General features: G+C 41.1%; 2 protein-coding genes across 2 annotated transcripts; one reads left to right on the forward strand and one right to left on the reverse strand.

The window, feature by feature from the left end:
• The first annotated feature begins 7,770 nt into the window (after positions 1-7,770).
• On the forward strand, positions 7,771-10,016 carry LOC311507395 (nodal homolog 2-A-like). The gene is made up of 3 exons (XM_084571711.1): positions 7,771-8,269; positions 8,499-9,232; positions 9,350-10,016. The coding sequence occupies exons 1-3, from the start codon at positions 7,951-7,953 to the stop codon at positions 9,500-9,502; spliced, it is 1,206 nt and encodes a 401-aa protein (XP_084427837.1). The 5' UTR covers positions 7,771-7,950; the 3' UTR covers positions 9,503-10,016.
• A 723-nt stretch (positions 10,017-10,739) lies between these two features.
• Positions 10,740-13,335, reverse strand: LOC311507396 (eukaryotic translation initiation factor 4E-binding protein 2-like). Its single transcript, XM_084571712.1, has 3 exons — positions 12,931-13,335; positions 11,256-11,447; positions 10,740-11,143 (listed from the first exon to the last, which is right to left on the reverse strand). The coding sequence occupies exons 1-3, from the start codon at positions 13,064-13,066 to the stop codon at positions 11,112-11,114; spliced, it is 360 nt and encodes a 119-aa protein (XP_084427838.1). The 5' UTR covers positions 13,067-13,335; the 3' UTR covers positions 10,740-11,111.

Consider the following 13,335-nt stretch of genomic DNA (forward strand, 5'->3'; position numbering starts at 1 on the left):
TTATGTCAGTGCTGATTCACCTTTAATTAAAACTAAGTTTTGCTGTTTTAGAAAAAACAGAAGGAACTGTACAGTTAACATTAGCCATGGCATCTACCATGAATAAAAAAAAAAAAAGATCATTTACATAAATTTTTATCAACAATTCATAACTGAATAAACGTGTTTTCTCTTTGTCTGACCTGTTTGAATGTCCCCGAGTGCAGCAATTACACTGAACACTTGACCACTGACTGTCACTTCTCGAATGAGGCTCCCATCACGCCGATCCCACAGAGTTATTACATCACCAGAAATGGACAACAAGAAGGGCTCAAATGCAGCTATGACTGAGCCTGAGATGTTCCATCTTCTTCCAGCTTGGTGGCTTCTCCTTTGCAACAGACTCACGGCCGTCAGGCCTGTGGAAGGAGTCACAACAGGCGTCTACCAATGACGTATTTATCAAAGATATGGAAGTTAGTATACTACTGAACATAACTAAAGTCAAAGGCCCAGCAGTAACTCAAAAAACATTTAGCCAAGTCTTTTGGTTTCTTCCTAAAGAAAGTAACCGATGCCTTTAAGTTGGAAATAATTATTATTCTGACTGAACCTGAAGTTAATTAATTAATGACTGAACTCAATTTATTTTTCCCAATAATACTGAAGTTGTTGTCTTTCCATACAAAGCTGCTGAACTGATAAAAGGCAACTTATGTTGATGGCCACTGTTGAATGGAACTAATTACACTCATGGGCAATGTTGGGATAGACTATAGGAGAGAGAGGAGAAAAAAAAAAAAGAAAAAAAAAAAGGTATTTTCTACAGTCTATGACTAATACCATATAGTTTGTAGCTTAATGTGACATGCATGTTATGCTCTCGTCTACCTGCTACCTGAATTGACTGTCGAAAACCAACTGTACAATGCATTATTACAATGTCTAGTTGGCCAAGCATCAATTTACACATTGGACCTTTGCCATCACTGCCCCCTGAGAGAGTACTGCATTTTCTAATAACTAATCTAATAACTGACCTGCTCTCTTTGAGTTCCAGAGCAGACTATTGGCCCTGATGTCGAAGGCGATGTTCCCACTGACCCCTCCTGCTATGTGCAGCACCTCTTTAACTTTGCCTCCCAGCATGCTCATGCTGAATATCTGATCTTCTTCCAGCCAGAGGATGCCACCCCTCAACCAGTCCAGATACAAGTCTCGAATCTCCTTGGTAGTGCGGTACAGCTGCTGTGGATAACGATCTGTTGTGGCTGTGCCAAGGATTTTTTGGTCACATGACACCCAATAAAGCCTTCCGCTCCTCTGGTCTACATTTATTAGACAAACTAAAATGAAATAAAGATACAAGTCAAAAGAAAGTATCCAACAGTGGTCAAAAACCAACACTGTAAATATGACTTTCTCAATTGCTCTACCACACCAGCATGTACTATATCTCCACAAATCAAGTGCTAACCTGGGAAAGGTGTTGGGACCACCTCAGTCTTGACCTGGATTAGACTGGTGCGTTGGATATGCCCAGTTTGATTGGCCCAGTACAGCCAGTCTCTGTTCCAGTCCAGATCAAAAGACAGGATGCCGTTGCCGGTGGTGAACAACTGGGTTTCAGACGACTCTTTGCCTCTGAACTCCAACAAGTTGATGGTTGTCATGGTAGAATATATAAACTGTGGGTCTGTGGAACAAAAAAAGATTAATAGTACATTTTAAAGACACGTTCCCAGTTGCTAATGATCAAAGTTCTTGCAAGATACTAAGAGACAGTTTTTCGACAAAAAAAAAAAATAAAGTAAACCTACAATGACATGTTCCATCAGGCAACAGTACTTTGGAGTTTGGACAGGCACAGGTGAATCCAACAGGGCTGCCTTTAGTCAGCTGGCAGAGTTGGCATGGAGTATTGATACAAGCAGAAGTACCTGAAGACAATACAAAATATTTAAAAAATATGATGAGGTGTGAAGGAAACAGCCATGAAGAAAGAAGCCATAAGAAAGAGATATTCCTACTACAAGTATAGAAAACTGGTTCTGTATTTAAAACGAACTGGGTATGTTGCATATGACGAGCACCACAGCCAGACTAATATTAAATCTGCCAAGTACCTTTAGGTTGCTGCAGCTCATGGTAAACAGCTAACAGAGGCAGTTCAGCTTTCGAGATAAATTTCTTCTGGCTAGGTTGGTTCTGTGCAGTCTGCCACAGTCCTCTGTTATCCACCCAGTAGAAGAAACTTCCGAACACAGCGAGGCCCAAAGCTGGTCTCCTGTTAAACAGTCCTGTCAAGGAGTAACGTCCGGTCCCATCCATCTTTACTGTCTCTATGGACTGAATAAAAGTGATTTATATTAACTGTGAAACATAACATTCAACAAATCTGAGACCTTCCCAATCTGCCTGTAAGCAAAGTGTGAAATTGATAAAACTCACCCTCTTGAAATCACTGATCCAATACAGCCTCCTGGCAGCTACGTCAGCAGTGAGGCTGTGGGCAGACTGAGCTGTGATCACGACCAGGGAGCTTCTTTCTGACCCGTCCATCCATGACTTTTCTAGTGTCATCCTGTCACCTGGACCTGCATTGATCCAGAACATCAAGCTGGGAGGCAGAGAAAAGTCAATAGGAGTAAATGCCTTGTAAGCTTTCTGGAAGCAGTCACAATAACATGATTTTCATGAGTCCATACGCAAAATCTCTTAAATTAGGTCACTTTAAAATCTGATGATATGCAGCAGATTGAATAAAAGTCAATGTACCTCTCCACAGGTAGAAGAACCAGCTCTGACGGGCTGATGCGTTTACTTAGCAGAGTTGTATAACTTTTCCCGTCAGCGGCCTGCATGTAGATTGACTCCGTCTTCTGATTGGTCCAGAACAAGTATCCGTTGAGCCAGTCACAAGCTAGACCTGTGATTCCTGGCTCTCCTGTTTGAACATTAGCAGAACGTTTTGCATTATTTTTTGTTTTTATTGTTTTATTCAAATATGAATGTACCAAGTATCCACCAGAATTTTCTGGTCAACTAACCAGTATAGGCCATCCAGCTATACTGTCCATCACTTTTATATATGCTGCCATGGCTGTCTGCCCAGTAGTACCACCCTCGGGCAACATCAAATGCCAAGGCCACTGGGTCAAACACTGAAGTGTGGATCACTTGAAACTGTTGAGACTGCACATCCAACAATCCCACAGCGCTCCTCTGCACCATCAGCAGCTGTGTAGCACTCCCTGGATACAAATTCAAAAAGTATGTAGTTAGTGAGCATAATTAAATTGGACCAAATTTAACAATCAATTCTGGGTTACCTTATCTTTCTATCTAAAATGAAGTCAGTGTATTTAGACACAAAAGTACCTGGATGACTGTGCAGTAATTTCTGTATACTGTTTAATAGTGTAACAAACACCCATTTAGATGTAAATTGCTCATTGCAAGTTCTATGATCATCATCAACTAGGCTTTGTTTCTTTTGTTATTGGCTATCCACTTCAAAGTTGCATATTAACAAATTTTGTCCACTTCATTTCTTGATCTTTTCAGAGCATAAAACTAAATCCAGAGACAGTTCACACATTATATGATTCAAATGTTGACTAGATCTTATTCTGTATGTGACATGTGCAAAAATAGCTTTTTTTGTAGAGCTCTTCCTTTTCCCTAAGGCTAGTTGGTACCAAACAACATGGTGGTGTGCTGATTTTGTGTAAAGTACAATTGGATAAATGGGAAAAAGCTTGTTACCTGAAGCTAGACAGTTGGAGCTTTTGTTTAGTTTGAAACCTTCTCTGCAGTGGCAATAGTAAGATCCAATGGTGTTAGTGCAGTGATGGACACAGGAAGGAAAAGGTGAAGCACATTCATCCAAATCTGAGAAGACAGTGTGTGTTAGGCTCATAAACATGAGCATGTATCAAAAACAGACAAAAAAACACTCCAGTGGTCATCTACAAAACTGGATGAGGCGAATGACCACTCGTACAAAATCAGTATTGAATGTGAAGAAAAACCTTCACAGACTGCTCCGTTAGGAGAGAGCTTGTATCCAGCAGGACAGGAACATAGAGCTCCCCAGGCTTCATCTGTACAGACATGGCTACATCCACCATTGTTCACAGAGCAGATCCGACCTGCAGGAGATGCAATAATAAGCAGCAATAGTTGAGAACTACAGAAGTTGTTTTTTTTCCATTTATTAAAAGAAGCCTTTGGGCTGTATTGGGTTATTTATTCCAGCATTTTCTACCAAGCTTACCGCAGGTTATTGGCTCATCAGTGCCATCAGTACATTGAAAATGCCCGTCACACCTCTCTTCAGCAGATAGACACTTCCCCTCAGGACAACGTATGCCGTCAGTACACAGACCTATAAAAAGGAGAGACGATCTGTACTTTACTCTGTGACCAACAGGTTCTCATATCTACCTACCACTGAACCATTTGAAGAAACCTTGGCTGCATAAACATGTCCCACAGGACACTGAAGACAAGTGTTCATTTGTCTCCATACTGTGAGATATAAAACCCCATTTTTTCAAGTTACCTCTCGGGGTAAATGTTAACATGACTTTTTGAAACTCAGATGAACTGGGGCATTTAAGTACAACTCCACAGTGCTATTCAAACCCACAGATTCCAAGCATCTTCCTCACCACAGTCTTGTTCATCAGAGTTGTCCATACAGTCATTGCGTCCATTGCAGCGCAGCTCTTTAGGAATACAGATGCTGTTGCGACACGTCCAGTCAGAGTCAAGACAGCCTTCTAGAGCCGGACAGTTCTCCTCATCTGAGCCGGTGGGACACTGGCTTTGTCCATCACAGCGGGCAGACGCATTGACACAGCCAACAGAGTCCACACAAGGAAAGTGACCGGGTGGACAATTGGTAGAACCAGTAGGTGCTGAGGGGGAGAAAACACAACATATAATACTCTAATTTCATTGAGAAGAAATATTTATAATTCATTTTCAATCATTAATACTCCAACAAGAGGGCAGGCAGGTTTCTGTCTAATTATTTGTGATACTTTAGATTATGTGCAAACAGCTATGGCAATTTATGAATAAATAATAAATACCTGGGCAGTCCACTTCATCAGATCCATCCAGACAGTCTCCCTGTCCATCACATCTCCACTCATCAGGAATGCAGCTTCCATCATCACATTCCCACTGACCTCGACGGCACACGATTTGTCCTACCAGCAAACCAAACAGAAGTCAAAATTATGTGATGAAGCAAAACAAATCTATACAGTTAAGAAAATGTAATGAGTGGCCAAAATTAGACATCAGTTTTGGATAAGTCTATGTTTAATAGAGCTAGATTAGGGTCATAAATAAAAAGGAATGCAAACAATTTACACTCTTTTATTTTGATCAATTTCAACCGCATGCTAGAGCAAGGGCTAAACAGACATGTAACCTAATAACGTTGCCAAAGAATATTTCATTTCCTCCACAGTGAGCTGAACATTTATTGCCCATCGCTCATATCGCAGTGAGTTACATGAGTCCAAAATCACAACAATTTATAAAAAGATTTAACGGTTAGTTTAATTCCAAACAAGATAAATGCTTGGAAAACTTCAGAGAGAGCAACTTCGATGATAAAGAAGTTCAGATACATGAAAACTAAAAAGTAAGGCCAAACAGAAGCACTGGTTGAATCCATTTCCACATGGTCAAATATTAGTAAAGGAAGTTTAACGCCAGTCTCTCATCCACTTTACTAATCACCTCTGACTACTGCTAGCTGTGTAAAATGACCTTGCTTCAAGGTATTTTGATCAAGGAAACGCCATCTGTAGTTAAAAGTTCAATTAGATTAAAGATGGTAGCCCGAACGAGCCCCGAACCACGGGGATTTCAAAGTTCACGCCGTCGTGTTTAGTCCAGGTCTGAGGAACACAATCAAGCCGCTCCTCGTGTCAGGGGTGTAAATGAAGTTAAAACTGCATATTTAAAAACAATGTTACCTCGGGAAAGTCTCAGAATTGGCAGAAAAATCAAACAAACGAACAAGCGCGGGTCCATGTCAGCCGGCGCGGTTCATCGGGACGAAGCGTATCAGCTGAGAGGAAAGGCTTTATCAGCTTCCTCTGCTGCAGGTGTGGCTGTCACTGCATACACGGATAGAAGCCTTCACCGATTTAATAAAGTATAAAATGCGATCAAATCTGCAACGTTGAACACTTCATACGATGCCACTTATTTACCGAGTATTTTTGAGAGATGTATTTATTAAAACATCATGAAATCATGTTTGAGGTTTGCTTAAAACACACTTAAAATATTTTTGTTTGTTTGTTTGTTGACTCGCGAAATATCCACTTTAAAATGATCATTATAATGTTTCACTTTATTCTAGAAAATGGAGACTTTCATTGAGGTGTAGCTCATAATTATTTAACATGTTCTCGGGCCGGATTGGGCCGTGCGTATTTGGATACGTTTGGTACTTTTACGCACGGAACGACTAAAGTTACGATTCCCTTTCTTCTTAAAAAACAGTGTCAAAACTAAATATACTGCTTATCAGCTCTCTCCCCGTGTGTAAATGATAATATTGATAGTATTATTTATAATGTGTTCCACTCCACTGCTCAATTATACGGCATTGCTGAAACAAGTCCGTAGCATATCAATATGGCAGATTGAACAAGACATACTGTTGAAGTGATGCAGTTTTCTTTCTATAAATGTGTTGATCTGTTTTCAGTCTGAAATAATCTGACACGTGGATATTTTCCTCTTCAACACTATATTAAAGTAACTGAAACTATATCATATCCGCATGACACAATATCCGCTTCTCTTCATTCCTCCACCATGAAGGGACTACTTTCTTAAAAGCTGATCGATCAATACATTTTTCTGTTTTAAGTTTGTTTGATGTTGTCACACTAAAAAGTTTTCAAAGAACAAGGCAAATTTAGTAACAACTACATGTTTTCTCATCAAAGGAATAAAAGCTTTGCAGTTTTCCATCGACTCTCTATTGTCTCCTTTGAGGTCAAGTGTGCAGTTTGTCTTATGAATGGGCAACGATCAGTGTGTCAATTATCATTTTATCATTAGTTTTTTTCTGTTCTTTTATCTTTTGATGTTGTTTTATGAAATAATGCCCAGTAATGGTAACACAAATAAAACTCTTCTAAAGAGGTAAATATATGTAGTAATAAAATAGTTGGCATTGATTCCATAAACATACACTGAATTTTCCTTTAACAGTATGTGATTGTAATCAATATCTTTTGAAAACGTTCTGTTAAGTTTATTTTTTAAATAATATTACATTATTACAGGTTAAAATAATGTATTGTCTCAATACAGGCCGAATATTTCTTACTATTTTAAGATTTTATTTCACTGTTGAGTAATTAAACTAAAGTCTGAGCATGCGCTCAGTTTTATTCACAGTATTACCTTTCTGTTTTAACTTTTTAAACAATAATGAAATAGTTACGTGTCACATATTTCATTTTTGTAACCTTATTAATACTGACCTTAACTTGCCCCCATGTCTTCTTGCGAACAGGACCTTAGCTACAGAAAGTGATTTCTGATTAACTCCCGTGTATCTTCCCCATTAATCACAGCGCAGTTACAGCTCCTAATCTCCTTAACTAATATTGTTGTCACAGCTCCTTATCAAAGGGATCTCTAATATACAAAACAACAACAATCAGAGTGGAGGGCTCTTGGGCTTTTCCCACCTCCGCCACAACAAAGCCCGCTTGGTTTCGATACATAACGACCTTGTCACATCTCACATTGTAGCGTTTAAGTCTTTGAGCGTGGATCACACACGCCCTTCAACTTGACAGATCTCTTCAAAGGCCGTCAGGAAAGAGGCGTGTGATTATAAATCCCAGTCTCAGCATCTCATCTGGAGCATTTGGATTTTGCTTGAGGAAGCGACAACACCACTCCTGAGGAATTATGAAGGGACTATCTGTGGATTTCGCTCTCGCGTTTCTTCTTCTCGTGGACTTGGTTGTGGCCCCGGCAGCGGCGCAGCCCTTCACTGGGATGCACCCTGACGCTTTGCTCCGTGGGATGAACGCTCGGCTCCGTGGATCCACACGCACCGTGCAGCGGCAGCAGGCCGGCAGGCTGCCTCTCTACATGATGCAGCTCTACCGGACCATGATTACCGAGGACCGGGACAGATCTCCGGCTGCCATCGTGAGCCAAACAAGGGCCGAGGACAACCCGAGTCTGCAGGACTCCGACTCTGTGATCAGCCTCGTCGCCAAGAGTGAGTATTCAGCTTTAGAAAAAAAAAAAATGCCTATCAACACAATTATCTAATTCAGTTTAATGTGGTTACTTAAAATGTCACCACTAAAATATACAGAAATATGAATGTCTGCAAGTTCCTGCAGCATTTTGTGGATTTTCCCCTTAATATTTTACAAGAGCTGAATTCATCTTTTGCAAAACTCATATGCTAACAAATGTTTTTTTTTTTTTTTTCTTTCTTTCAGGCTGCCAGCAGATTGGGAAGAGATGGTCTGTAACCTTTGACATGTCCTCCATGTCTGCAAATGACAACATTCAGCTGGCTCAGCTTCGCATTCGCCTTCCTGACTTCACCGAGTCCTCCAGCAGCTCTGTGGACATCTACCACTCTCACAGTGACCAGTGCTCTGGCACACTCTGCACAGAGAGTAGGGTACTGCTGGGCCGCCTGAGAGCTCACCCCAGTTCGATGGTGTCACCATCCTCCTGGAAAGTGTTCAACATGACAGAGATGCTCCATCGCTGGCTGCAGCAGAAACACTCCACAGAGGGGGAGGAGGTGGAGAAGCAGGAGGGAATCCAGCATCCTACATCTGACAGGGTCATGATGGTCGTTTTCTCAAGGCAGAGCCCAAACAGTCAGCCGAATCTCATCCGCACAGCAGAGCACTCCAAGTACGTCAGCCTGGACAAGGAGGGAGCGACTCCGACTTCCAGGATGAGGAGTCGCAGAGAAAAGAGGCACCACCACGCCCAGCAGCAGAAACAGGGGGTGAACGGGGCTGCTCCTGTCGGCAAGGCTACAGAGTTGGAGAAGGGTCCTCTCTGCAGGAAGGTGGACATGTGGGTGGACTTTGAGAAGATTGGCTGGAGCGAGTGGATTGTCTATCCCAAGAGATACAATGCTTACCGCTGTGAGGGGAGCTGTCCTACACCAGTAGATGAGACCTTCACTCCAACTAACCACGCATTCATGCAGGTAAGACTAAACTGTGCAGAACATAATCATTTACTTCTACCGTTCAGTACTTTCTGAATTAATCTATTGATAGTAGATGTGTTCTAATCAATACTTTTCTTCTTTTTCTCTCTCCAGAGCCTATTGAAGCTTCACCACCCAGACAAGGTGCCATGTGTGTCCTGTGTGCCCACACGCCTGGCACCGCTTTCCATGCTGTACTACGAGAACGGGAAGATGGTGATGAGGCATCACGAGAACATGATGGTGGAGGAGTGTGGCTGCCACTGAGGACAACACCTGCAAATCAGAGAGACTTTGGACTGTATGTCCAGAGGAGACTACAGCCACAGACCGGAGCTACTCAGAGGCACAAAGTGGATGACGGTCCACAAGCACTTTACAGAGATGTCAAGTCTGACACTGGGACAGAGGCTGCTGCTGTGATGCAAGAAATGAAAGAAGGCAACTACTGTACACCCTGGACAACACTCAATGAATTATAGACATTAATAGTTATTTACAAATGGTACTTTCTGGAGATTAGTAGGACACTAACTGAAGCACTATAGTACAGCTGTACACAATATAAGTACAAACTGTTTTTTTTATGCTTGAAAACAGAATTTTTAGTTAAGAATGGTTTAAGCGCTTTAACTTTATTAAGATGTTTGGGTCACATTGACCCATTTGTATGTTTACATTGTACAGTAACACAATAAATTATTTCTTATCTTCAACTAAATTGTTCCATAGTTTTCATTACATGTGTTTATAAGAGTGTCTTCTTCTGTGATCCCCCATAATATGTTAGGGATTGTGATCATAAACCTGGGCAGAGATTAACTAAAAACAGCACATGTGTGGTGAATTTAAAAAATGAAAATAAATCAATTACGACTGCGTACCATTTATGTGTACAAGCCATAGGTACAAGCTCAAGGTCCCAGGGTTGTTGATTCTGGCTCATTGTCAATTAGTTCCCCAACAGTTAAATGGAGCTCAGCCATTGCTCAAGCTTTTAACGTGCGCTTGCGTCCGCAGACAGACTGAAAAAATGGAAACATGTTTTTAGTTTTAAAATGGGAACCTGTTCACTAAAATATTTTCAGTTAATATTATTTATCTTTCAACTCTTTCACCAGTTTCATGGCCTCAAACTTGCTTCAGTGTCTTAATTTCACTTTTAAGCCAAAACCCCTTTGTATTTATGCTACGAGCAACATCAAAAAGCAAAGCGCCTCAAGTTAGCAGGTAAGTGAAAATAGCGACACATCTGGCCTCACAAAACTCAGATATTTCTCAAGAGTATATGATTAATTTCAAAGTAGTAGTAGTAAAGACATCACTCAAGTGGCCAATAATACGGCTGCTAACTGCCGATAACGTCTCTTTATTTGCTGGATGTGTAATTAGCAACTTTTGGCTAACTTGCTAAATCACCATAGCAACTGAAATAATGATGTCAGTGTTTAGAATGTAGAGGGGGGCGCTGCTGCCCTCAAGCGGCCGGAGTCAGTTATTGCACTTTTTTAAACGAGAGAAGCACAGTTCAATATTTTTTTTATTAGTTTTAAAAAATTAAAGACATTTCTTTAAAATAATATAAAGAGTCAAATCACATAAAATATCGATTATGTAATCTTAACAAAACTTACTTGTCAAGTAAGTCAAAGATCATCAAAGTGAGAAAACTATTTCTTGCATCAGATAGTGTTAGACATTTAAACACATATTAAGCATTACAAAAAAAAAAAATACAGTCTCGTTTTCAGAACAAATCTGAAAGAAGATTACGCAACTGAGTGAGTAGGCTTCTCATTTCGACTGATATATATATATATTTTTATCCCATGACACAGAACATGTTGATCATTTTCATCCTTATATATGATACTCTTCAGATGTCCATATCAAACTGGGCATCTTCCCCTACAAAAAAAAGAAAGAAATATTGCAGTTCAGTAGAGGGAGGCACATGTTTATAAATGCATTTACATGTTTGCTCTGTTTTTTTACATCATAGATACTCAGGCATGTTTACCTGCGCTCTCCTCATGCACGTTGTGGTTGGTGTTAGTGGTGGCTGTTTGCTCAGACTGGTTCGTGTCGCTGGAGGAGTCGCGCTTGAGCGACCTGGTGACTCCTGGTATGTCGGGCAGATTGGGAGGCGTACGGGCCAGGGGAGACGTCCGACACTGAAGGAGGAACTTCCTGTCGTAGATGATTCTGGTCCCTGCGGGCGGCAAGGGGGAAACCAAACAGGTCAACGTTTTGTCATACAGAAAGAACAATGACATTTAGTTTGACTTTTTGTTTTGTCTCTTAACTTAAGTTAAATAACCCTCCTAAACTCAAAATCAAATAAAGTAAATATGATCAACTTCATGTTAAAGATTCTCATATCTTAAAAAAATAAAATAAATCTGGTAATCATGACATTACAGACTTCGATCTAGATGATTAAAATAAAAAATAAAAATAAAAATATCTATAAACGCTTGTCTGATAAAAACTTTAAATAGCAAACAGTTGTATCTTAATAAAATAAGTCATGTATTGAACACGTCTTCATTATATTGGGGGCTTCAGTTTCAGTGCTGATTGACTGTCCTGTGTGAGATCACGTCTTTCCTGTAAACATGTCCACACATGCAGATGACCAGTGACTCAATTTTCAGTGACCCACATCAGTTTTATCTGTTCAAACTTTCCCACCTGGTGATGTTGTCGAACACAGTATCAGCTATAACGGACATGTGCATCTGCGCTGGATTTCTCACAGCTACGTCTTTGCTTTTAGCACCATAATGGAAGTTTCCCAAGGCCCCACCACGCCGGTGAATAAATGGGCCTAGTAACACCTCAGCGTGCTGACGACTGACACTGTGAGAGCTGAGCCATGTGTGGGATCATGTTAGTTTCAGCAGCTTCTGGCCCAAGAAGAAACCTCCTGCATTTATAATGAATAGAGAGGGAATCGTAAGCCTGAATTCTTTAAAGCTACCAGTGTGACCAACCCGAGCCCACACCCAGTAAACATGTCGCTGCTGCTCAACAACAGGCTGCTGCAAAAGCAGGACTATAAATAGGATATGACTGAGTACAGTCCTTCTCTATAAAGTCTCACCCCGGGGTAATGACACTGAATCTGTTGCTCACGTCTGACCCGTAATTCACGACCGTTCACATTAAACTGATGGAAGCAGGAAAAAAACATAATCTGCTGAACAGCCACAGTGAGAAAGTGGGATTTAAATGTTACAGGAGTAAAGGAGAAAGTGCAGAAAAAGTGCTGAGCTGATTATTTTTTACTTGTGGTGGTCTTTAGCCTTTAGGAAGCACTGACACTGTCAAACATTAACAGGAGCAGCATGACAAGACCTTCAGCTTGGCCCCAAAAGTATTTCTTTTACAATGAACTGTGTTATCTGGAGTTTTAACTGTAGGCTGAACAGAGACTTAAAGTTATGCTTCTTAAGGTTTCAGCCTCTTCTGTTAAAGTAAGGAAGTAGTATTTTAAAATAGGGATGTATGTATTTTCACCTTGTATTTTACCTTTCTGCCTGCTGCATGTCAATAAGTGGCTCTATATCTTGTAGTTTCCCATTTAAATCAGCTCTTTTTTTAAATTTTATTTTACAAATCCTTCCCCAGTGCTTTCATCATCTAATTTCTCTTAAGTTAAATCTTCTTTCATGAGCCTATAACATCGTTACCTCCTGGCGTGGTGCTGAACAGAGTTCCCCCTGGGGTCGTGGAGTAGTCCTGGGGCATGTGGGCTGCATCGTGGATGGCGACCCGCCTGACGGCTGGGATTTCCCGGCTCCTGGTGGTCTGGCCTCCCGCTGACATCTCTCACTGGGGCGTCTGTCGTTGCTACTTTTTAAGACGGTGGGAAGGCGACTGGCAGTGTCGCTCACAGTTCGGAGGGCTTCGGTTAAAAGCTGCAGTCGGCCCGCCTGAGTTACCTTGTGCCTCCACGTGGTGTGAGCAAACCCAAAACATCCAAAGGACTTCCTACAAAACAACACACGGCTGGGATTGGCTGAAACCAGGGGGCGTCACTGACCCTGGAAGTTGTAGTTTTTTCCCTCTGATCTGACCTGTCAAACAGCTAACCA

This window comes from Chelon labrosus (genome assembly GCF_963514085.1).
Source record: "Chelon labrosus genome assembly, chromosome: 22".
Taxonomy (NCBI): Eukaryota; Metazoa; Chordata; class Actinopteri; order Mugiliformes; family Mugilidae; genus Chelon; species Chelon labrosus.